This window comes from Trichoderma breve, chromosome 5, assembly GCF_028502605.1.
Source record: "Trichoderma breve strain T069 chromosome 5, whole genome shotgun sequence".
In the NCBI taxonomy this organism is placed as follows: domain Eukaryota; kingdom Fungi; phylum Ascomycota; class Sordariomycetes; order Hypocreales; family Hypocreaceae; genus Trichoderma; species Trichoderma breve.
Window position 1 is genome coordinate 1,479,259 of NC_079236.1, and position 25,180 is coordinate 1,504,438.

General features: G+C 49.6%; 6 protein-coding genes across 6 annotated transcripts; 5 read left to right on the forward strand and 1 right to left on the reverse strand.

Moving 5' to 3' along the window:
* Nucleotides 1-732: 732 nt before the first annotated feature.
* Nucleotides 733-2,443, forward strand: T069G_08157 (NAT, n-acetyltransferase, of n-acetylglutamate synthase domain-containing protein; the record flags this gene model as incomplete). The annotated part of the gene is made up of 3 exons (XM_056175367.1): nt 733-968; nt 1,033-1,110; nt 1,156-2,443. The coding sequence occupies 3 exons, from the start codon at nt 733-735 to the stop codon at nt 2,441-2,443; spliced, it is 1,602 nt and encodes a 533-aa protein (XP_056026316.1).
* A 985-nt stretch (nt 2,444-3,428) lies between these two features.
* Nucleotides 3,429-8,679, forward strand: T069G_08158 (tetratricopeptide repeat domain-containing protein; the record flags this gene model as incomplete). The annotated part of the gene is made up of 10 exons (XM_056175368.1): nt 3,429-3,508; nt 3,571-3,799; nt 3,860-3,922; nt 4,029-4,316; nt 4,403-4,586; nt 4,646-4,850; nt 4,904-7,211; nt 7,263-7,419; nt 7,672-8,556; nt 8,624-8,679. The coding sequence occupies 10 exons, from the start codon at nt 3,429-3,431 to the stop codon at nt 8,677-8,679; spliced, it is 4,455 nt and encodes a 1,484-aa protein (XP_056026317.1).
* Nucleotides 8,680-10,288: 1,609 nt separating this feature from the next.
* On the forward strand, nt 10,289-12,056 carry T069G_08159 (cytochrome p450 domain-containing protein; the record flags this gene model as incomplete). Its single annotated transcript, XM_056175369.1, has 4 exons — nt 10,289-10,989; nt 11,040-11,509; nt 11,570-11,786; nt 11,852-12,056. The coding sequence occupies 4 exons, from the start codon at nt 10,289-10,291 to the stop codon at nt 12,054-12,056; spliced, it is 1,593 nt and encodes a 530-aa protein (XP_056026318.1).
* A 603-nt stretch (nt 12,057-12,659) lies between these two features.
* Nucleotides 12,660-13,753, forward strand: T069G_08160 (RNA recognition motif domain-containing protein; the record flags this gene model as incomplete). Its single annotated transcript, XM_056175370.1, has 4 exons — nt 12,660-12,805; nt 12,848-12,929; nt 13,005-13,110; nt 13,182-13,753. The coding sequence occupies 4 exons, from the start codon at nt 12,660-12,662 to the stop codon at nt 13,751-13,753; spliced, it is 906 nt and encodes a 301-aa protein (XP_056026319.1).
* Nucleotides 13,754-14,757: 1,004 nt separating this feature from the next.
* On the reverse strand, nt 14,758-16,158 carry T069G_08161 (fasciclin domain-containing protein; the record flags this gene model as incomplete). The annotated part of the gene is made up of 3 exons (XM_056175371.1): nt 14,758-15,795; nt 15,911-15,958; nt 16,033-16,158. 3 exons carry the CDS (start codon nt 16,156-16,158, stop codon nt 14,758-14,760), a joined length of 1,212 nt encoding a protein of 403 aa, XP_056026320.1.
* Nucleotides 16,159-21,861: 5,703 nt separating this feature from the next.
* T069G_08162 (glycosyl hydrolases family 16 domain-containing protein) lies at nt 21,862-23,366 on the forward strand (the record flags this gene model as incomplete). Its single annotated transcript, XM_056175372.1, has 3 exons — nt 21,862-22,370; nt 22,430-22,776; nt 22,846-23,366. 3 exons carry the CDS (start codon nt 21,862-21,864, stop codon nt 23,364-23,366), a joined length of 1,377 nt encoding a protein of 458 aa, XP_056026321.1.
* Between the last annotated feature and the right edge of the window lie 1,814 nt (nt 23,367-25,180).

Consider the following 25,180-nt stretch of genomic DNA (forward strand, 5'->3'; position numbering starts at 1 on the left):
TGGTCACGTTATTATAAATTGGTCCACTGATACATTTGCTGTGATTTTCTGAAATGAAAATTCATTTTCACAAGGCTTTTGTGTTTTATACAAGTAATTGTTGGTGCTGCTGACTGTTGAAGATTTGAGGACCAGTATCAGTAACCTGCACTTGAGGTTAAACAAAATGGCAATACTCTTATGTACGAGTCAAGCTGGTCGTTCTTTATACGTCACGTCATTCTTTTATTGTCGACTTGTGCTTTCTCCACCGAGATTCATTAAAGGGCAACGATATGCGGCTCCAACACCAGTTACATTACTCTGGAGACAGGATTGATGTCCATGTGCTTAGGAGTACCGCCACATATTGACGTACCACCTGACGGCACTGTTGGTCAGTTTAGTACCTAGATAATCCTCTGCAGCCCTTTTACCAGTAGCGTATCATATTCTCCCCCTAGACTGGACAATCCGCCTATGCAACCAACAGCATTCATGTGCTGCCAACAGCTGAACATCTCTGTGTGATTGGGGCAGTCTCACCGCCTGCCCGCATTTGGTGAGCGGTTTCGGGGCGGGTTTTTTTCTGCCCCTCCCCCCACCGCGGCTGGCATTATTTGCTAGACTAATCTGGGTGACTCTTTTTATCTGATCTATCTCTCGCGCATCCTCAGTTTCTGATCCTTTGACCATTGCTCTTGCAAACTTGCAAACTCGCCGGGCCAATTGGGTCAGATATTCTTGGGAAAAATGCTCTCTGCAACCTCTGTGGCCCTGCGGGCCGGAGCTCGACGAGGTGCGCCCCGGGTTGCTCCCCGGGCTGCGGCCGCGGCTCTCGCGTCTGCTCCGAACGGAATCCGAGGTTCGGGTTTGGCCGGTCGTAGGGGCCTGTCGGCGACAAGGACTCTGGCCTCTTTTCCTGCGAAGGATCGAACTCGAGAGATTGTTGCTCAGACCTTGAGCAGCATTGGAAGCAAGCGAGAGGGGTAGGTCATCCACGATACGGGATAAGACGTGCCCGAAGAGATTTGACTAATCTAAATCAACCAGTCAGCAATATCTCAAATTATTCACATCCACAAGTTCCCATTCGAAATTTGCTGTTATCAAATGCGGAGGTGCTATTCTGTAAGTGACTGAGGTTGAAGGGGGCGGATGTTGGGCTAACTGGAGAGAACTGAGAACTGAATATCTTGACGAGCTATGCCAATCCATTGCTCTGTTGAGCAGCCTCGATCTATATCCTGTGCTCGTCCACGGCGCAGGTCCTCAGCTGAACCGCCTGCTTGAGGATGCGGGCGTCGAGCCTCAGTTCGAGGAGGGCATCCGTGTAACCGACGCCAAGACTCTAGGCGTAGCACGCAAGCTCTTCCTCGAAGAGAATCTCAGACTAGTGGACAGGCTTGACCAGCTAGGCGTTTCCACCAGGTCCATCAGCGGCGTCTTCATGGCTGATTATCTGGACAAGGAGAAGTGGCAGTACGTTGGAAAGATCACAAAGGTTAACAAGGAGGCTATCGAGCAATCGATTGAGGCCGGATATATTCCAGTTCTTACCTCCATGGCTGAGTCTACCGATGGCCAACTGCTCAACGTTAACGCTGACGTTGCTGCGGCTGAGCTTGCCCGTGCGCTGGAGCCTCTGAAGGTTGTGTATCTGTCAGAGAAGGGTGGCTTATTTAACGGCGAAGGAGACAAGATCTCCCACATTAACTTGGATGAGGAATACGATCATCTCATGGCACAGCCTTGGTGCCGATATGGTACGCGCCTTAAGATCAAGGAGATCAAAGAGCTTCTCGACACCCTCCCCAGGACCTCCAGTGTTGCCATCATCCATCCCAGTGACCTTCAAAAAGAACTCTTCACAGACTCTGGCGCCGGCACTTTGATCCAACGAGGAGATAAGATTCAAAAGGCGACCTCCGTGTCAGATTTCAAGGACTTGGATAAGATTAAAGCAGCCCTGATTCGTGACCGAGAGGGCCTTGACGCTGAGGCGACTGTTGACCGTTTCATTGATCTCCTAAGGGAGAACCCCTTTACTGCCTACTATGATGATGCGCTGCAGTGCATTGCCATTGTTATCCCTGCTGGCAACAACCGACCCTTAGCTACACTTGCTACTTTGGCCATCACCAAGTCGGGCTGGCTGACCAATGTGGCTGAGAACGTTTTCACCGCTATCAAGAAGGATCACCCCAGCCTTGTCTGGACTGTCAATGAGCATGATGAGAACTTGACCTGGTTCTTTGAGAAGTCCGACGGAAGCTTTCACCACAATGGCAGTGTCTTGTTTTATTATGGCTGTGATCTTCGATCTGAAGCCCTGGCTCCCGTCTATGATGACTTTGTTTCCAATGGACGCGCTATGCTGGGTGATTCCAACCTGGAGGCTCGACTGCGTCGTGCGGCCCAAACGGCTAATCAGGCGCTGAGGGACTCTCAAGGACAGGCCTAATCAACCCCATGACACCAAGTTTCAGGTCGAATGGCAACGATGAGGATTTGCTTCTGCGATGAGCACCAGCCCTTGGAGGAGGAAGAGCCTCCCTGAATTGCAAATGTGGCAAGGGCAGAAGGCAGAGAGGATTAAAATGTCCCTTTACGGAGTTGATCGGATCTCAGGGTATTGAGTCTAAGAATCAAAGGGGGGCTGGGCTAGAACCAGAGTGACTGGTTCACACCAATAGTGTATTTATGAGTACATCTTTTCTGTTTTTATAATGTGCTATATATTGTGACGTTGATCAACTGCGCCATAGATTTCTTGTACATCTCTGGCAGATATGTGATTACCGCCGTGTTGATGCTTCTTTACAGCGCTGAGTACTCGGCCTCGAGATTGTAGCTTGTCTGCACTCCAATTTTTTCTATACGCAATGCTGTTATTTGCTTGGAATCAAATTGATGTTATTTGAAGTTGACAGACGAACACAGGATCAGCCTGATTTAATGTGTATGTTCAGCGGTCTAGTACAGCATTTGTTTCATGTATCGCCCTTATTTCCAGTCCTGCCAACAGAATGTACTCGCATTTACTCCTAAATACATGTATTCCTCATATATTCGTCGAGTACGGGGTACATACACGTTATGGATGCTGCTCCTACGCAAGGCAGCCTCCATCAAATCATTTTGCTTGGACCCCTGTTCATCATCCGCTCAGCCCCAGCGCAGGGCGGCTATGCGCATCGCATTTGGCGACCAACAGCCAAAAGGATCAGCTGCGCGGTTGGGCTTTTTGCGCAATGGAAAAACATCCGGGAATTGAGGAGGGAGTTTGTTTTGGTTTGTATTTTAGGTGTTGGTTGTGTTTCGCTGCTCAGTTTATTCGTTGTGGCATTTTTGAGATGGATGGGATTGCGATGACAGCATGAGCGCTGCCTGCGATACAAGTTATTTCAGAAATAAGTCCATGGTGAGGTATCTTTGCGCTATTCGGGATGTATGAGCCTGGATTGCACACCATCTACGGCGACTCGGAGACAAGTGGTGGCCTTCAATCCCTCGAACCGGAAATTGAGTAAGAACAAAGCAGCCCCCTCTTGGAAAGAATCTCACTCTTACAAATGTTTCAACTTCTAGTGTTGTAGCTGTTCATGGCCTCAACTTCAAGGGCAACGCAAACCATGCGCGAGCCACATGGAACTCCCAGGGATCAGTCTGGATCCGAGACTTTCTCCCCCAGAAGATCGGGAGACCGTGCCGAGTCATGTTGTTTGCGTATAATTCCAGTCCGGCCAAAGCGGCGGCAGCGATGCGACTAGATGAGCACGCACGGATGCTGTTGAGCTGTCTAAAAGACAAAAGAAAGGTACTCATTATCCGACATCTGCGGGGAGGCAAACTGTGTCCAAGCTCTAATGCATTCCAGGACTCGCCACTCAGGCCAATCGTGTTTCTCTGCCATAGCCTAGGCGGCATAGTTGTCAAGTCCGTAAGTATACGCAGTTGATCAATGCGTTTTGTTTTGGCTTCCTTTGATCCAAGATTTCCATACCTGTAATTCTTGTAATACTTACAAACAACGTCTGGGGCTGAAGGCACTGGTTGAAGGAACTCTTGATCCAGCCTATGGATCCATCGTCAAGGCCACCAGACTCCTCGTCTTCTTCGCGACACCTCACCTAGGCGGAAATTACAGTGGTATCGGAGACATTGCTGCCAAGATTGTCAGGACGGGACTTGGAACGCCGAGTAATGACTTGTTGGACGGGTTGAAGGCGGGCTCTCGTGACGTGATACGGCGGTTTGAACAGGCGCGTCATCTGCCTGCCAACTGTCTCGTTATTAGTTTTTATGAGACGGAGAATTACGGGAGAATTGGACTGGTATGTTTACATATATCGCTTATCTTGCCTCTTTCAATAACTTTTGGCACTGACCATTTCCCCCGCTTTGCTTCTTCTTTCTTTAGATTGTCGAAAAGGAGTCTGCAGTTCTCAATTTATCAGACGACCGAGAGAGAAAGGTGGCACTCAAAGCCAACCACAGCAAAATCTGCAAGTTTCCAACAGCAGAGAGTTGCGAGTCGGTGATGGAGATGATTGTCTCGGACCTTGAAAGAGCTCTGGAATTACAAAGAGCAATGGAACCAGGTCGTATGTTATACATCATTCTCCAATGGTTTGGTAAAGGAGACGCGGTTCTAATTCTATAGCAGCCGTGAACGTCCACTGGACGGTGAAACAGCGTCCAAGCGCTTTATTTACTGGAAGAGATGAAATAGTCCAAACTATCGTCGACGCCATAGATCCCAGGGTCAATGACTCTAAAACTTTGGACAAAATGTTCGTCATCACGGGTATGGGAGGCCAGGGCAAAAGTGAGGTGTGCTTGAACGTTGCGAGTCAGCTTCGAAATCAGTAGGTTTCTGCCCCTGAGTCATTCACGTTTCTTTATAATAACTCGTCGACAGATTCTGGGGCGTGTTTTGGGTAGATGTAGCCACTGCGGCCACAGCTGCTAGAGGGTTTGCCATGATTGCTCACGCTCTTAGAACTGAGAGCACTGATGTTGACGACGTTCGCTATCTTCTTGCAAATTGGCCTGCTGATGAGCCTTGGCTTCTAATCCTGGACAATGCCGATGACAGCTCAATCAATTATGCAGACTACATTCCCTCTGGGGAGAGAGGAACTGTGTTGATGACATCTAGGCTTCCAGAATGCGCCGTTTACAAGACACTCGGACACATCGAACTTGGAAATCTCAGCAAGGAGAATTGTATTGAGCTGCTCCTGAATTCAATGTCTGTCCCCGAGCCACTTCGTACCGAATCCGCGGCACCTGCGGAAGCTATCGTCGAAGAGATGGGATTTCATACACTTGCCATCTTACAAGCAGGCGCCTACATCTCTTCAATGGATATATCCATGGAAAAGTATTTGATAGACTATCGGGAACAAGCGGACAAGCTACTCAAGTTTGTCCCTTCTCAGGCACAGTCAAGATACCGCAACGTCTGGACGACTTTCGAAATTTCGGTCCAGGCGTTAAAGTCTTCGAACAAGCAATCTGCGCATGATGCTTTACAACTTTTGGAAGTTCTTTCAACCCTTCATTATGATGACATTCCTCTGGACTTTTTCCAGGATGCATGGCGAGGGGCCAGAAAAGCCCAGAGTATCCCAGAAGACGACGAAAAACTCGGCAATCTTTCACAGTGGCATGTCGCACGGCTTCCCGCGTGGATTGATGCCCAGAGAGACAAGTGGGATGAGGTTCGGTTGGACCAGGCTCTCAATGAACTCGTTTCTTTAGCTCTCATCAAGAGATCAACCGCAGGAAGCGATGCAACGGTCTCATTGCACCCACTCATTCATAGCTGGGTAGCTATTCGCCAAGATGAAACTCATCGACGTTCAAGTATTCAGTCGTCTGCTTGTATAATTGCGCTTACTCAGTTCTCCCAAACAAAATGGCACTCCCATTTCGAGAGGCTCGGGCCTCACATTATGACTTTAACTGCAGCACCCTCTTTGGCTATTAACAAACAGACTTCCACAAAGATACTTCAAGTGCTTTTACAGATCAGCATATCTCTTCGAGACATGAGATATGATGCTGAAGTATCGGCTCTTCTTGAGCAAATGCTACGATATTTCGACGCCACTCTGGAGAACCCAAGGAGCGACCTACTTCCCATATTTTATGTGATCTCACGTAACCAACTTAATCTGGGAGAGATAGATCAGTGTATACAGACGATTCAGAAAGTCCGAAAGGTTCAGCAATCAAGTCTTCATGAGCATGGCACAAACCGTCTCGGAATGGATCTGGAACTTGCGCGAGCTTACGACTTCAACGGCCAGTGGAAAGAGGCGATAGCCATTCTTGAAAACATCCGTCAAGTTCACGAGTTGCACATGAGTCTAAACGAAGATGATCCTGATAGACTAACTGTGCTACATCTGCTTGGCGAAGCTTATGAATCAAGCGGGCGAACCAAAGAAGCCATAGCGCTACTCACAGAGGTTGTGTCCATCGAAGAGATTAGTAGCGAGAAAGGCGATCCCACCCTATTCAGCTCAAAGTACAAGCTTGCGACATGCTACTTGTCCAACTGCCAAATCGATGAAGCAATTGCGATATTCAAGGAGCTTGACGAAGTACAAGCCATGAACTTCTCCGATCGCCATCCCTATCGACTCGGCCCTCAGATTGGGCTGGCCAAAGCTCACATTGAGAACGGAAAATCTAGAGAAGCAATCGAGATCCTGGAAAATGTAAAGAATATGCAAAACAGGCTGCTGGAATCAGGACATTCATCGCGCCCATTGATCGAGAACCATCTTGGTGCGGCTTACCGACAGAACGGCGAGCCTCAAAAGGCCATCAAATGCCTGAAGACAGCCCTGAAGCTATCGAAATATCGTCAAAATCACCCTCATCACATAGCTATCCATTGCGAACTTGCCGCAGCCTATCGCGCGAATGGCCAGATTACGGATGCTGTTGAGCTGCTAGAGAAACTTGGGGCACTTGAGGATAGCTCGTTAAGCAACGAACATCCTATCATGATTAAAGTACAAGCTGAACTGGCATCGCTGTATGTATTGGATAGTCAATGGGAGAGGGCGATGACTCTTTTACAAAACACCATTGAACTCCAGGAAAACTCGGATAAGAGCCATCCAAACCTGTCGGCTTTGCAGCAAAAGCTCGGAACCGCTTATCTCGACAACGGCGAGGTCCGAAAGGCAGTTCAGATTCTTGAAGAATTGGTGCAGAATCCACATCCTCATGAACTGCCCATCAACCGGCTTTTATCGCAGCATGAGTTAGGCAGGGCTTATCTTGCCGATAGCCAGGTCAAAGCCGCAATCACGACGCTGGACAAAGTTGTCAAAGATAAGGAACGACTTTTTCATAAAGAGCACCCCGAGAGACTTGCTTCGCTTCACGAACTTGCCAGTGCATATCTTAGTGATGGTCAGGTCGACAAGGGGATCGAGATATGTGAAGAGATTGTTTCGATCCAATCGTCAAGATTGAGTGCGGATCATCCTGACCAGTTGAAATCACGACGTCTCTTGGGATCCGCATATCTTGACAACGGCCAAACTACAAAAGCCGTAACGATATTGACACAAGTTGATGAGTTAGAAAAGCAAAGGCTTGATAAAAGTCATCTTGATAAACTGGCATCGCAGCATCATCTTGGTGCTGCGTATCTCAAAGCAGGCCAAATTGATGAAGCAGCAAGAGTATTTGAGAACGCTACTAAGACGGCAGAAGAGACGCTCCGGGAAGATCACCCAACACGGATTGCTTTGCGGTATCAGCTTGCTTGTGTATATCTTCAGAATGATCAAGTGGACAATAGCATTCTTATTCTCGAGGAAATAGCAAATCCCCAGGATATATCTGATGCAGCAAGGGTTCTCCCCAGCCGAGTCGCCGCGTTACATCAGCTTGGTTTAGCATACACAAAGAGCGGTCGAGTAGCCGAGTCGGTAGCAGTTCTAGAAGAAGCCGTCGAGATACGGAGCAGCCTCGACGAGGGCCACCCCAACAGATTAGCCTCTCAGTATGAGCTTGGAAGCTGTTACTTATCCCTCAGGAGACTGGACGACGCAGTCGCCCTCCTTGAGGAAGTCGTCCGAGTTGAAACTTTGACACAGGGACGCAGCATCTCCCTAGCCATGACTCTATCAAAACTCGGATCCGCCTACCTAATGCAAGGCAAAGCGAAAGAAGCCGTGGAAGCACTAACATCTGCATGCGTCATACGAAGAAGTCGCCTCGAACCAAACGACGTCTCGCGACTCACATCAGAACACGATCTCGGGCTGGCATATCTTGAAACCGGTAATGAAAAGAAGGGGATATCTACGCTGGAGGAACTTCTCGCGGTGGAAAGGCAATGCCTTGAACAGAACCATCCACTGCGCATGAAGACGCAGTATGAGCTCGCGTGCGCGTACATGGATGCTGGGAAACTGGAAAATGGCATTCAGCTTCTAGAGAACGTGGTCTCGATCAAGAAGTGGCATCCTGAAGAAGATACGTATCCGACGATGAATGAAGTTCGAAGTGAGTTGGCCAAGGCGTATAAAGAGAGGAGCTGTAAGTGTCTACTCATTTTGTCTGCGTATTCTACTTTTTACTTCAAAGTACTAACAAAGTTGGTCAGTTTTATATCGACTCTTGGGAGTCTTTGGGTTGAATGTCTGCTTGGACAGGAAATGATTCATGAATGTTGGGCCAAGATAGAGGACGAATGTAGCGATGTTGAAGTTGCTTTGACAGATGTCTTTGGATGATATCGACCAAGCCACATTACTGGAGGTTTTAACTATCTTGGCATGAATTTGTAACGATTTATGAAATCTTGATATATATCACTTGAGCTTTTCTCTTCACCTTTTGGGTGTCATTGTTATCTACCTATCGTGAACACACCACCGCACTGTGATTAGTACAGAGGTAGGCGCCGTTATCCCACTGATGTAACATCTCCGGGCCCTTTACCAGCTCCGGATCCGAAAGCAACGGCCGATAAATCTGCAAAGTCTCGGGTATGTACTCCGTATTTGCTAAGTGATCACACTTGGTAGGGTCCGCTGAACTTGTTACGCGAATCAACCCTTTGCGAGAATGAAAAGATCCACGTCGTAGCACTAGGAATTAATACAGCCGATGCGGCATTCCCCTCCGCATCGGCCTTAACACGACATGACCCCTCCGAGCATCTTGATTCACCAGTCGATCGTCTCCCAGTGCGGTGTCCGCGGGCTCGGGCCCTGGATGGACATATAAATGGATGTCTCAAGAGCGCATAATGGGGTAACATAATTTGCGGCCATAAAGGCGGGGCAGCCGAGGCTGCAGACCTTGTGCCGAAACTGGCAGCTTTTCAAAGATGAAATCGAATGTAATTCCGCCCCAGTCATTGGATGGCCAATTTGCATGTGAAGCTGCCAGAGCTTGTCCAACGTGGCCTAGCCAAGGGCTGTCTGAATCCTATGGCGCTTTTTAACTTCGCCAGCTCACTCAGGCTCGTCGCGAGCATGTAGGGAGAGCTGAAACCCGGCCAAAGCCCATCGACTTAAGCTTCATTTCCTTGCATTGAAACGGGCGCAAATGTTAATCTAAAACACACGAAAGCATCAGAAAGATAGTGAAAAGGGTAGTAAGAAACGAGAAAAGCGCAACATGTCATATTCGTCTTACTCTTGCCAAGTCCGCCAAGTTCCATGATAGTGAATCGTATGGTGCACCCCACGCTTCGTTCTCGTTTACTCCGTACGCGTAGTGCATTTTTTCCCCTTTTCCTTGTTTCTCTTTTTTTTTTTTTTGGATTGTAACGTAATACCAAAAAAAAAAAAAAAAAAGCAATGAGCATTTAATCAATGTGACATTGCACGGTGCTCCCTGCTGGGGTCGGGCATTTGTGTTTGGGTGGTAGTTGGTTGTCTAACTCTCACAACCTAGCCTTGCTTAGTGGCGGGGAGAAAGCCGCCATTTGCTGTAATTGGCTCTTTTAATAGACATCTGACGTATCGAACCGAACCGTTCTTGGTCAATCTCTCATACCTTATGCGGAGGTTTATGTGAACAGGTGACGAAAGGAGAAGCTATGGATTTAAAAGCGGAGGATAAGCGCAATGCTCATGCTCGTATATAGGTGTTCACACTCGTATATATTGCTGGGCCCTCCCTGGCCTCTCGGTTCATATGCGAAAACCCATCCGCATGTCGTGAGAACGGCTGTAGATGCCAACTCGTGTGCGATTACTAGACAGGCTCATTTTTAGTCAGCAGTTGTACAAGCTCGCGACAGAGCAAAAACACTGCCATGTCACTCATCGCGAGTGAGATCGCGGCCTTTGTGGGTGCTGCCCTCGCTGGCACTTACATCGCCTGGTCGGTCCTTGAGCGCATCGTCCTGGTCGCCGCGAATGAGCACCTCACGCCTTTTGCCTCCTACGCTTCCCTTGGCGTCGCCATTGTCTTGGTTCCAGTCTTCGCTCTTCTCCGCAGGAATCACCACTACCTTCGGGGTACGCGCGTCAATGGATGCAAGCTGGCCAGTGTGTATCCTCATCGGGATCCGATCTTAGGCTTGGACGTTCTCCGCATTTCGGTCAAAGCGCTCAAGGAGTATAAACTGCTGGAGCTATGGGATAAGCTTCTCAACACTTATAACGGAACGTATTGGTTCAGCTCCACGGGTAAGTGGATGCTTATTACGTCGGAGCCAGAGAACTTCAAAACCTTGCTATCGACGAGATTCGAGGACTGGCCGATGAAATCGCTGCGACAACAAGTGAGCATCTTAACACTTGGCCCCTATTCCATATTCGCCGTCAACGGACCCGAATGGCAGCATACACGCGCCATGATTCGCCCGAGCTTCGTGCGGAATCAGATTGCCGATCTAGAGTGCACCGATAGACATGTTGAGAACTTCTTGGCAAGACTTCCACGGGATGGATGCAAGTTTGATATAGACAAGCTGCTATACCATTTCACCATGGATGTATCAACTGATTTCATGTAAGCAAGAAGCACATCATCGCAGTGAAGCAATACTGACTGCTTGCAAGGTTCGGATACTCAACCTCTATTTTGACGTCCCCCACAAAAGAGTCTCTGGAATTCATGACGGCCTTTGATTACCTCCTCACTACTTCAACGAACCGCGCCCGTTTGGGATGGTTGGCGTTATTGAAGCCAGATAAGAAGTTCGATGAATATGTCAAGATCACCCAGCAGTTTGTCGACCACCACGTATCCCAGGCGCTCGCCCAAGAGAAGATGGAGAGGCCCTACATCTTCATGAACGAAATCATCAAATCGGGAGCTTCTCACCGTGAGGTGCGAGATCAACTGCTTTCACTGATTCTGGGCGGCCGCGACACGAGTGCTAGTACCATGTCCTCACTCTTCTGGGTCCTGGCTCGACGACCAGATGTGCTGAAGAAGCTGAGAGAGGAAATTGCCGAGCTGGAAGGCCGCAAGCCCACTTGGGAAGAGTTGAAGAACCTCAAGTATCTGAACATGGTGCTGAAAGAAAGTTAGTATCCCCTTTCCCCTATTTAAGCTTGATGTGAGAGACTTACGCAACCCTTTGCAGCTTTACGGTTGTATGCTGCTGTAGCAAGCAACATGCGCACTGCTGAAAGGGATACAGTCCTGCCAAAGGGCGGTGGCCCTGATGGCCAGAGCCCTCTCTTCGTTCCTAAAGGCACCGACTGTCGGTTCACAACCTACAGCTTGCATCGTAGAAAAGATTATTGGGGTGATGACGCTGACGAATTTCGGCCCGAGAGATGGGAAACGCATCGGCCGGGGTAAGCACTTCTTTCGATGGAGCTGACACTAGTGACTGCAAATAATAATACTGACATCATCTTAGGTGGGAATATATTCCGTTCAGCGGTGGCCCTCGAATCTGTATTGGCCAGCAGTTTGCTCTGACCCAGATGCTGTACTTGATCACACGGGTGCTCCAGACATTTGGCGACGTCCAGCCTGGAGATGATAAGCCAATGCTACATCAAGTCGGCTCAACTATATCGATGGTTAACGGATGTTGGATTCACTTGACTCCTGTAGAGTAGAGAGCTGTTCAAATATGTACCGATTGTTTAATAGCATTGATGTCTCATCTACTTACAAAAGTAGTTGCGCTTGATGAGCTCGTTCATGCCGTTCAAGTGATTGATCATGTGTGCGAAATATGATTGCAAAGAAAAGCAAGAAAATATCCGATATCCAAGATTTCAAGCAGTACTTTTCATTATATTTGGTTGTGTGTCGTGCAAGGTGGCCTGCGTTGGTGAGGTATAAGTCACTTGAGGCCTAGAGTGGCAGCAACGGAGAAAACAAAAGCTGGATGTTTAGTCAGTTTTGAAGAACAATCAGCGTCAACGTCGGTCATTAAAAAATCACATCAAATAAAACTCATAGAGAGGCATTTAAATTCACCTCGGAAGATGTATCTAGAAACTAACATGAATGAGGGAAGAAACGAGCCTCTTGCAGCTCTTTCAGCTCCTTCCGTGCAGCACCTGCAGATACCTGACAGGCCATCACGTGACCACGCATTTCACTCCCCCAAAAGCTCCAGAAACGGCGATGAGCTCTGGCGGGCCGTCACAAAGCTCAAACCTCCCTGTTGAAACGTCTCAACACACCAAAGATCTGCCATTTCAGCATCAAAAATGGCGTCACGATCTCCATCCCGAAGCCGTCGTCGGGCTTCATCGCGCACGCCTCCACGATCCAATTCCAACGGCTCGCGCTCGCCGCCTCCAACCCATCGCCGTCGTCGCCATGATTCGCGCTCTCCGTCGCGTTCTCGATCCAGGTCGCGATCAATCACTCCGCCTCGTCGCAATGGCCGAAACAGGAGCGGAAGTCGTGACAGAAGCCGTGAGCGTGGTAGAGATAGCCGCTCACCCAGCGAAGGTCCTCCCAAGAGAGCCACCAAGGTTGGTGTTTCCGCAGCTAATGGCCTTTTTCAGAGGTCACTGGTAGGGCAGCTTGGCTAACCAGCTACAAACTAGATTGTGGTGGAGAGGTTGTCAAAGAATGTCAACGAAGAGCATCTCTACGAAATCTTTGGCCAATTTGGTCACATCAAGGACCTTGATCTGCCAATGAACAGAACCTGTCAGTTGCTCCCCACCCACGCAGTTCAGTAGAACGAGTTCAATAGTTGACATGTGATGGTCGCATTATAGCTGGTACCAACCGAAGCACCGCGTATATCTTGTACGAACACCAAGCCGATGCAGAAGTTGCAATCTCATACATGCACGAGGCGCAAATCGACGGCGCCATCATCAACGTTTCCATCGTACTGCCACGCAGGAAGTCACCCGGTCCTCCCCTTGCCCGCCGAGGTGCCAACATCGACCCTCGAGTTCCTTTCCAAAGCTCTCGTGGGGGTGGTCCGCCTTCTGGCCCTCTAGGTGGCGGTGGAGGCGGTGGACGTCGCCGCTTCTCGCCTTCAAGCAGATATGGCCCTCGATCCGATGTCTACCGACCAAACTCCCTGTCGCCAGCTCGATCCCCCGGAGGTGTTCCCTCTTCTCGGGGAGGTGGTGGCGGCGGTAGTCGATACCGTAGTCGATCCAACGGCTCATACTCATCCCGATCGAGATCGAGATCACCAGCGCCCAGACGAAGGGGCGGCGGAGGAGGCAATGGAGCCAGTCGATATGACGATCGCGATACCCGACGACGAAGTCGTAGCCGCAGCTTCGACAGCGACCGAAGCGCTTCGCGGAACAGAGGTCGTAATTACAGGTGATGAGAGAAAGGTCATCTCTCCGGTGGCGTAAAGGCTTAGGCTTGGGAATAAATTGATTTGCTTTAAAGCAGCGGCGTTGGGAGCTCGGAAAGGCATATGGGAAGCCTCAGCAATGGGCAACAAACTTCGGGGAACCGTGGATTCTATTTGTAGGGATTGTATAAGGTGCAGATATCATGATGGCCGATGAGCCTTGTTAATGGATTGAGAATGTAGAGAGCCGCCTCGAGATAGGCGAGGTATTACAACATGATGCAAGGATTCTATACCATGTTTATTGATGAAATACCGTGATATGCGATCGTATGGAGGCCTTACCCTGCACACTTTCTTTAAGCTGATATTGATGGAGGATGCTGCGATGTGTTTAATGAAATATGCTATATAGTGTAGATAGAGAGTCATGTTGGCAACGATGGGTTTAATTTGGAACTGGTATAAGATTGGTACATGTCATGTTCATATCGACATCGTTATTTTGAGATATTCAGATCGCACAAAAGACGATTAAAATTAATCCTATTTAATCACCATCACCATAGCACCAACTTAAATAGCATATCTGAAATATAGTAGATGCAGTGGGCAAACTCTAGGTTATCTGTAAGAAAACACACAAATCTTAGCGTTATCAGGAATATTCTCAGACCGAGACTCTTATATGTCTACAAGAGGCCTATCACATTAATACAGGCATCCATATATCTAATCCAATGGATAACAATAAAACATCATTCACGCCAAAACAACTACTCATTTCATGATTCAAACATCATCATATTGCAAATACTAGCTTTGGCTAGGTAACAAACATGCCCCCTTTCTATTATGATAACCTTGAAGTCCGAAAAAACAATCCATCATTCATTACGTCCAAATCCATCTCATTACTGCTTATACCAGTGAAGGTTCATGACTCTGCTTTTGAAATCTTCCTCACTATCAAAATGAAGAGAAGATATATGCATCTATATGTGAAAAAGAAAAAATTCATCCTCGAGCTTTTACAACATCATTCCTGCGCCGAGCAGACCCAGCGCTGCTCCCGCAGCACGAATGTTTGCCGTGGCCATGGCTCCTGCGGCTGCCTTGCTCTTGGTCGTGAATATGCTAGTAGACGTGCTTGTCTCGGCTGCTTCCGTGGTGGTATCAGCCGCCGTCGTCGTAACGGGGCAGCTCACAGTGCAAGGCAAATCCGAGGTGAAGGGATTGCGAGCCGTGCTGACGGGGAACACGGGCGCCTGTGTAACAGCGGTGGGATTGGGAATGGCGGCATCGGCATCTGGGTTCAGGACATTGGAGATGAGATGCATGATGCCGTTGGCGAGGAGAATGTCAGGCTGAACAATCTGCGCTGAGTTGACATATTTGTTATTGCCAGACTGGCGAATGACGAGAGACTCGGGAGCTGTGCCAGCGGCATTCTTGGCGAGTGTCTCGAGACGTGTGTTGTTGGTGAGGGATGACGAGACGAGAACTTGGTTAGGCACGATGTGGTATCCCATGACGCGTGCAAGAGCCTTGGCATCGAGGTGCTTGAGAGAACCGCCGACAGAAGCAAAGGCACTGTCCACAGGAGCAAAGACGGTGATGTTTTGCTCGTCAGAGACCTTGGGCATTAGTTTGGAGGCGTAGAGGCTGCCCAGGAAGTTGGGCACGTTGAATGCCTCGGTCGTGTTCTCGATGCGTGACGGAGGAATCAACAAGTTGTCAACCACCTGGACAAGGCCGCCCTGGAAGCCAATGTCGCCTTCTTGGAGAGTGCAACGAGTGCCCATGCTGGTGGTGAAGACAACAGTGTCGCCAGGCTGCTTGGCGATGAGGACATTTTGACCAAACGTCACGTTTGTGTATTTAGGGCTCTTGAGAAGCGTGGTCCGGACATAGGTTGGGCCCGTGTCAAGACCAGCTGTTGCAACCGTTCCTATGAGGATATGGTATTGCAGGAGTGGCACGGTGGTGGCCTTGTTATTTGGATCCCATACGCCATTGAGAGCGGTATAGGGAATGTTTTTGAAGGCTTCATTGGAAGGTGCAACGATCTGGTAGATGAGATGTTAGTAAGAAAGGTATACAGAATTGACATTAGGTCCAATTCATGGTATCATGAGAGTGGTTAAAGAGTGGTGAGAGAATGAACAAAAAAAATACACGTACGGTTACGCCTGCATAGCTGGGAAGCTGAAGAAGAACATCTGGATATTTCTGCAAAAGCGTATTAGCACAGACCAATGGGCTAACTACTTGTAAGATAAGATATATGAATCTATTATCCATACCTGAATGAGCGAATAGAATGTAGATAGATCTTTGTTACCAGCGAGCACCGTTCCCAGATCTCTGGGATCTGCTGACACGCCAGAGACGAGTAGCGTCGCCAACGCTAGTAGACTCTTTGAGAACATTGCCACGAGTTGAAGCTTGTGAAAATGAGAAGTGTGTGCGGTGACTAGCAGAGCTTCCAGAGAAAAGAAGCTACGGCAGTATATAGCAACAGCTGTCGGTTCTCAACAGACTCAGGAGCAAGCAGTGATTGAAGACAATGGGGCCTGGCTCTTCTGCCACAAAATCCAGACGGTGAGAGCGAAGGGTTTGTCTTCAAGGGGTATGAATAGCCTAACAATAGTGTGTAAGCTAAGAATCGAGCTGAAATGCAGGCTGTCGACAACACTTACAACAAACGGTATTATACTCGTCCTAGAAGAGCGATGGGGGAAATAGGCGAAGGCTGGACTCGTATGGATAGCAGCACAAGCATGCAAAAGAAAATCTTGCTAGCCTGTAATAACGTCAGGTAGCAACAGCATGGGACAAAAGATACGGAGCTGAAAAAGATGTCGGTATGATTCCTTGACGCTGCTGTGCGCTGGCAGAAAAGATGCAAGGAGGCGAGAAGAGAGAGATATCGGGCAGTTGGCTAGACTACATGTACCTAATTACTGCTTTGCCATTGGAGCTTGGCTCTGTTTTACTGTAGCACCGTGTATATTGCAATGGCTGGAAAACTTACGAGGTTCCTGGATGATCGGCATTGCGGCTTCTCACTTGGCCCAACATCGGACGCAGAGGCTAGCCCGCAGCTAATCGTCCAGCGGCTGGGATGAGCCTTGATTGGCTTGAAAGCCTCTTTTTCTCCCTGCGTGATGTACGAGTACGATACGTGTACTTGGTTATCAATGACCTGGCCCAAATGCTACCTGGCCAGCTGAAGCTGTGAGCCGACATTGCAGCAAGTCCAGGGGTTGAATGTGTTAGTTGCAGCAGCTTCAATGTACAATCCATGCATCATCGCCGTATTGGAAATACCACTCCGTACCCGTAGGAAAAAGAAAAAAACGCACATCAAGACAACGGCGAGTAAACGATGCCAAAAGCAAATGCGGCTGCATCTAGTGACGCATCCCGACAGTAGTTTGGGTGTGCTGGCATGGAGCCCTTGCAAATGCAAAGCCGAGAGGATACGATACGAATGAAAAAGGCTGCCAAAACAAAACAAAGCGAATCAATGCTGCCAACATGGAATCCTGCTGTGTCCCAATCCATGGCCGTGGTGCCACCCAATCGCTGCAGCGAATGCAACAACACAACCCCCCGGTCCTGCGTCCATACGAGCCCTGATGCATCACAAGCGCGACCGCAAAAAGCGGAACTCATTGGAACTCAAGTTCGAGTAGCGCCACGCTACGGTCGCAACACCGGCAGCCTGAGAGCTGATAGGAACAAAAGAAACGACGATGGCGATGGCCAACCAAGCGCCATCCCTGTAGGGCCTCATCGGGAAGCTACCCGATCTTGTCCGAGTCATGCTCCGTCCGTCTCGCCGTAGTATTATGGAGATTCTCGGGTTGTGGGAACGGAAACGAGAAGGCTATGGATAAGATCCGTGCTGATCCACCGCCGTTGTAAGCGTGCGGCCTGTTGTGGTTTCAACTCGGAGCTCTTATCTGGCAAACCGAATAGGCTTTCATTTACTTGTACTACTTGTGATATCTCCTGCAGTCATGGCGTATTGTACTCGAGGAAAGGCGGCATGTCTCTCTACATTATCAAGAGAGGTTGGATTGGGTTGCAGGGTTCCCTCTGGTCAGCACATTATACTCGAATTGGAACCTTTGAAATGATACGACACGATTCCAACGGCCCCATCCACTAGGTACTGTAGGGCGGCACTGCTGCTTTCACCATGTACGAGTATACGCCACAGCCTCTGGTAGGCAGGCCTAGTTGACCAGGTGGACATTAGCTGGTAGTACGAAAGGCGTCAAAATTGACTCTCTGATGGCATGGTTGGTGACAGTTAGACCAAGTTGTTTCGTTGGTTCCATTGGGTAGATTAGTAGAGTACCAAGGTAACGCAGGGTTTTGTACCAGCACCTATGTGACATGCTCGTACATGTCGTACTCCTAAGCGGTCGCCAAATTGAAATAGTTGGTGTTGCGCAACCAATAAGTCGTCAATGGAATGACACCGGCAGTTGGTTTCCCTCTAAGTGCACCGTGATGTCTCTCAGGGCTGAACAGCGGCCAAAGCAAGGGCCGATGCGTGGTCTTTGCGTTCCGTACCCAACTCAACCTTCAGCATCTCTTTCTCAGCCGTGTCTCGTCTTTCGGCTTGCCATCCGAAGAACATACTCCCATTGCTCGGTAGTAGTATCGCAGCATCCCACCTGTCATCTATACGAGATGCGAGGGAGTGGTTGCTTGACTGAGACATGCAGCAAACAAAGGCGTCGCGGACGCTAATTGCCGATAAAAATAGAGTGAGCCTCATCCATTGGTTGTCGAATTTTTGCTTGGTGGTGGGGGCCATCAAGGCCATCTGTGTGAATTGCCGATCTCAGCTCTTTTCGCTCGCTCTCCAACTTCTGACCTTTTCCTCCGCGGCTGGGATACGAGTATCATGCCGTCAATTGAACCAGTTTTTCCTGCGGCCGCAGGATAGTACCGATTCCTCCAAATCCAAGAGATTGACGATGCCCGGGAGCCATTTAGGCGAGCAGAATGAGACCAGCAGTTGAACCCAAAACCCCCACAAAGCGGAGTCAACCTGCGCTCTTAGCCCTGAAACTCAGCTGCCGCTATTTCTCTCAGACGCGGGACAACTTTTTTTTTGTCTGTCAGAGTCCTTGGCCATCTACGAGTACTCCGTACAGAGTTGCCTGTTGAGGAGATCCAGTTGAGTGCTGTACGAGTACCTCGCAGTGTATCGTGGAGCCAGAGCTTGGCTTGCCATCTCGCCAAGCCGGAGCTCATTGCCGCGATTTTGTAAACGATCGAGATTCGCTCTAGATACTGGAAGTCAGTGTTGAATCAGACTACTCTTGAGCGTACAAGACCAGCTTGTGGTTGACTGTAAGGATCGGAGTCGGAGTCGGCGAAAGCTAGCTGTGCTCAGCTCAGCTTAGGAATTCCACCTCGTTGCCCGGCCTCCAACTCAGTTCCGCCAAGCACTTGCTGTCCTTCGCCATGGTATTGCGTCGACCGAGACTGTGAGACATAGTTTTGGATCAATCAGCTTGGTGGAGCAGCTAGCCGCGGACAGCGTCTAGTCGATTTGCCAATTCCTCTTGTTTTCTTCTTTGTATCGGCGCTTGAGCGGCACTGAACAGCCCGCGCTGACCAGACAATGGTTTGTAGAGCCCCCTCGGTGGGGATATATATGGGATTGATGTTTTATGTGTCGGGTAAGTTCATCAGCAGGATCTGCATGACGTATTTGAGGGCAGAGACGAGAGCTATAAGTGTTTTCCCCCTTGCATCTTCATCCAGAGTGGACACGGCTTCGGGATGAAGGATCTGGTCAGCTTTGCTGCAAACGGTGATTCTAGTCAGGGCAATCAATTTGAGTTGTGTCCCGAGTTATCTTCTGACCAGGAACCAGAAGTTTTTTCTGTTGCATGTAACATTCGAACCCGACATCCCCGAGCCCGTTGGCTGGATATCCAGGCCACCTGCTCCAAAGTAGCTTCATGCTACCTCAACTACATATGCATAGACGGAACTTTGTCATGGTTCCTTTGCGTTGGCATCAATTTACCCGGCAAGGTCTCCCACGTCCTGGAGCAAGCTAGCCGTTGTCGAGTGGCAGGAAGAACAAAAAAGGACCGACAAAGTTCTCAGGCTTCTCTCGGTGCCCTATTTTTCCTGGTCCGGCCTCTTGGCAGCATTAACGTGTGGTGGCCAGCGGCGAAACGTCGCCATTACGAGGTTGCCAGCATCTCTAGCGACTTTGATCTGTAGCTACCAGATAGCGCTGCTTGACGTGCCCTGGCTAGTGCGGATGCGGGAGGCGTAAAAGTAAAAAAACAACCTTGGAATCACGATGCACTTTTGGCTGTGTGTCTGCGAGGGCGTGGTTGTATCCAAGGCGGTGAGAGCGGCCATGAGCAGGGGATCTTCAGGCACGGCTCGGGGAGGGCACAAGTGGCGCAAGAGGCGCAGCGCTGAGCAAGCCACAGCGGCAGCTAATCGCGGCCGTGTGTTGCTGCTTTTACGAGTTTACAGCTTGTCGTCCACTAGAGCCCGCCTTCCGGCCTGTGCCGCTGAAGCCACCCACTGTCAAAGTGCCAGGGGCCGCTGGAGTGTCGTGCGGAGTCCGCGCCAGGTCCGATTTTTAGCGCTCAAAGGCACCGGCTACAGGCACCGACCTGACATTCTAGCGCCCTTCCGCTCTCTGTAACAGCGATACGGGAGGGCGCCGGGGAGCGCCGATACGAAAAGTTTGTTTCGAAGGAGCTCGAGGCATTGTTGGCAAAGATGGGTGGCCCGGCTCAGCGGCAATGGATCAACTCTGTGGTGCTTCCATGCTGCGTGCGACCACAGAGAAGCTCTCTTGTTGTATCGGCGGTGGGTACGGCGGACACAATAGATGCGGCTGATCGATAGTCGCAAGCAGGTATCAGTCACAACGAGGCAGACGAGCCTTGGCGCTGCAAACAAGAGATTGACGGGACGCAGCGCGAAATGGCCATGTGTGTCACGACAGACTGAAGATGGACTGTAAGACCGGTATGTGTATGGAGCATTACGACAAGGTCGGGTATGTGAGTTGTAGGGCGCTTGTCTTGTCTTGCCAGAAGGGTAGCAGCGGGCGGTGCTGCAACATTGGCCTCATGTTTCCAGTGGTCACGATGGTGTTGAGAGCGTCCCCATGGCAATCTCAACATGGAACACAACAATAGGACTCCTGAACCTTAACTCCCTCCATCTTGTCGTGTATGTCGCGGCCGTTTTTCGTGGGATTACTATCGCTATGCGGCCGCGGAGATAATAGCAAAAAGCAAGGTAAGATCTAAGCATACCGGACACTGTTAGCCTCGCCTTAATCTATGCCTCTTGCTCTTGCTCCTCCCACGTTCTCACCAGTAGCGCTGCGTGATAGGACCGAGCTTAAGCTGTTCGAGGGTGTGGAGATTGGCCAGCAAAGAGTCAAAGAGACGAGATGCAAGGATCAGCTTAGCAAGGGACAGCACCTTGGCACTGGACATGGTGCTGCACACGCCCTCGACCACCTGCAAGTCTCGATATTCCAGGCCCTGCACGCCAGAGCTCGAGTTGCCGCGACTCCGCTGGGAGGGCCGGGGGGGCAGCATAATTGATTATCGCGCTGAGTGAGGAAGAAGAAAAAACTTGAAAGTCTCAACGTTCCATGATGCGAGTACATGTGCCCTCGATCTAAACCGTATGCACGTGTACATGTACCTCTGCGCTGAGGTACGGCCTGAGGTCACACCAGTATAGTGACTCGGTCAGCATCCATTCCAATTGACGGAAGACAACAGCTTCATCCGCCCAGCTGAGAGTCTATTGTTTCGGACTCTTTCTTCCTCACAACGGCCACTGCAGTCCCTCTTTTTGTCCCTCGCTCCCAGTTTCTCACACAAAGCCTCTTCTGTTTGTCGGCATATCAAAGCCGGCCCCCCATCAGCTCGTGCTCTCTTTAGGTCCCATACGTCACCGCGGGCCTCTTTCTTTTCCTCTGCGTGTCTCATAAGACGCTGCACTACAACACCTTGGCCAAGGCTTCCATTCTTTTTGATTCAACCTTGAGCCATCTGTTGCAACACCAGCCCCGAATTCCTAGATTGAATACATATCTGCATTTCCCAATGGAGCAAAATTTCGACGGGCGACCGCCCGTTGTCCCCTCGGCCGCAACCTCCAGCGCGCCCACGCCTCTCCGCCCTGGAACCCCCAACACAGATGACAATCGCAACATTTTCGAGGGCACTGACACGGCCTCAAATGCCCCCGGAACTGGGACAAACCCCTTTGTGAGCCCGGATGGCTCACGGCCTGCTTCCAGCTTTGAGTCGTCCAGTGGTAGCCCCTACGAAGAACGTCCCGGGGTGGGTGGCCAGCGATATTTCCACTCGCGGCTGGTCAAGAAGGGAGAAATCGAAAAGCCCTGGTTAGAAAAGGTCGATCCCAAGGAGAAATGGGTCACGATAATGCCCCTCCTCGGAATTCTCCTGGGCCTGGCTATTTCCGGCTTCTTGGTCTGGGACGGCATGCGGAGTGTTGTCCACCACAAGTACTGCCCTGTCTTGGATGAAGACTTCAGCAACGGCCTTGACCCGAGTATTTGGACCAAGGAGGTGCAGGTTGGTGGATTTGGGTATGTACTTTGTTTAATAATGTCTCGGCGCAGTGACTTTGCTAATACAGGACGAATAGCAATGGCGAATTCGAACAGACGACTGGCGGCGATAGCAACGTCTTTGTTGAGAACGGCCATCTTATGATCAAGGCCACTCTCCAAGATGCCAACCTGGTCGAGAAGAACAATGTCATCAACTTGCTCAAGGACGGTACTTGTACCTCCAAGGACTACTATAGCTGCGTTGCCGCCACCAACACCACCAACGGCAACTCCAGTGTTGTTCCTCCCACACTATCCGGCCGTATTAACACGTTCAAGGGAGCGAAGATCAAGTATGGCCGTGTTGAGGTCACTGCAAAGCTGCCTGTAGGCGACTGGCTCTGGCCCGCCATCTGGATGTTGCCAGTCAACGATACCTATGGTCCCTGGCCTTCGTCCGGAGAGATTGATATCATGGAGTCCCGTGGAAACAACCACACCTATTCACAAGGCGGCAACAACATTGCTTCATCTGCTCTGCACTGGGGTCCTGACCCCGCCAACGACGCTTGGTGGAAGACCAACAACAAGCGCAAGGCTCTGCACACCACTTACAGCGCCGAGTTCAATACCTTTGGTCTTGAGTGGTCGCAGAAGTATCTCTTCACCTACATCAACAGTCGGCTGCTGCAAGTCACCTACACCAACTTCAACAAGCCCATGTGGAAGCGAGGCGCTTTCCCCGACTCCACCTCTAACGGCACCAGGCTGGTCGACATCTGGAGCAAGACTGGCCGTGATAACACTCCATTTGACACAGAATTCTATCTCATCCTGAACCTTGCTGTCGGTGGCACAAACGGCTGGTTTGAAGACGGCCAGTCTGGCAAGCCCTGGTTGGATCACTCTCCCAACGCCAAGAAAGACTTTTGGAACGCCCGCGACACTTGGTATCCCACTTGGACGCAGCCTCAGCTCGAGGTCAGCCGTGTTGTCATCACTCAGCAATGCGATGGCGACGAAGAACTGTGAGCTACAAGCATGACTACTACTGCACTTGTTGCCGCAAGAGAAATGCAGCTCAACTTCATCTATACTTTGATGACATCACAGGCAACCATAGACGCGCGGATGAAAAATGGTGTAACTTTTTTTATTTTTGCAAAAATTATCGGGTATCTGCATGGAAAGATTTTTTTACGAATGAAGACTACAGTAACTTCAGGTAATAGGGATGGATGGTATATTTGGCTATTAGATGCGCAATCAGTGCTACCAGGCGTTTGAATTGAATATCCACTGATTTTCATATTATTATTTTAAAAAGACTCCCGTAATTTCGTGATATCAACTACGTATACATGCCAAAGCGTTGTTTAGCTTCACTTTACTGAAAACTGCATGGGCTACAAGTTTGGAGTGTTTCTGGATACAACGCCCAGCCAGCTATGAGTCTCAATACCAAATGCAGAAATAGCCAGCTCGCTTGCATGTAGGTAGACACGGCACGTTGATGCGGTGTAGAAACCAACTGGAAACAGGGGCGGGAAATATTCCTAATTCGAGAAAGGCGCCCATCTCTGTTGGCAGATGACGTGCGATATTTTCTCTCTCTGAATACCAAGAATATTGGATGGCTCTGCATGATTCATTTGTAAGGCTGCATATACCCTGGAGTGGGCTGCAGCACATATCACATATTTGGATGGAAGAGAGGAGACAGAGAGAGCCCTTGCCGTTAATGTTGGCTTTCAATAGTGTGAAGTATCTGCTATCTCCCGTCTTCTGGGTCACTATTTGATTTGGGACCCGAGATGCTGGATGGCGGATATCCACAGATAGGTACAAGCAGCTGCCCATGTTGATAGCCTCGTTGCTCCCTACATTCGGTGTGATAAATTCACGGTAACGTACATGTGCGTGGCCGGTACAAGGTGCTGCATGAAGCTGAAAACAGGGATGTAGATAAGGCTGAAATGCAAAGTAAGCAGAATTGGGCTCTCTTTCTGTCTTTCTTTCTTTCTCGTCCACAAGGAGATCAACGTGGTGTCTGGAAAGGTCGATGCTCTTTTTGCTGCCTGTTGCAGATTGTTGTCTTATCTGCCGCCCGTGGCTTTTGAGGCAATCTCAACAATAGATTGGAACTGAAACCTGCATTATCGTCCGTCTTACCGCCACACACACCCATCAAACAGGTACGAAAACGCCGTTGATATCATTGCCCAACCACAAGGATGGGATTTTCTTGCTAACTGACAGCTATCCAATACCAGGCCAGCCGATCATCTTTTAGTGGCGGACACTACACAAAGGGGGAGGGGGCGTGGGCGTGTGTGCTGGGGATATCTTCCGAATGGTTGTAGTAGGATTTATGCCCCATTCGACTCATTCTTGTTGTTCTTCCTCCTCGTCTTCAGCCGCAAAGACTGCAATATTTTTCGGATACTAATCTCGTTTTCGTTCTAATAACTGCATTGTACTTTCAGTCGTGTATGTGCATATAACTGACAAGTCGTTTGTTCTCTTGGGCCGGAACTACCGGTGCTGCAGCAATATATTGATCTAATGTGCGGCGATGCATGAACACGTTTCAATGTGTAAGGATCTTTTTGTCAAGGAGGTTTCCTAACTGGGAGCTGGATGCGGTATGGACAGCACGAACAAGTCTACGGGCATGTTTATGCTATTACATATCCAGCATATTGGCTTAGGGGCTTGCATGAGGACGGAGTTGACGATTATGTGATTTGCTTAGCGAATTCAATAAAACGCAGCCACAACGGAGAGAAATGCCATGGTGTGGTTGGGCTGAAGGTACTCATCGGTTACAATGGCGTTTAATTGCA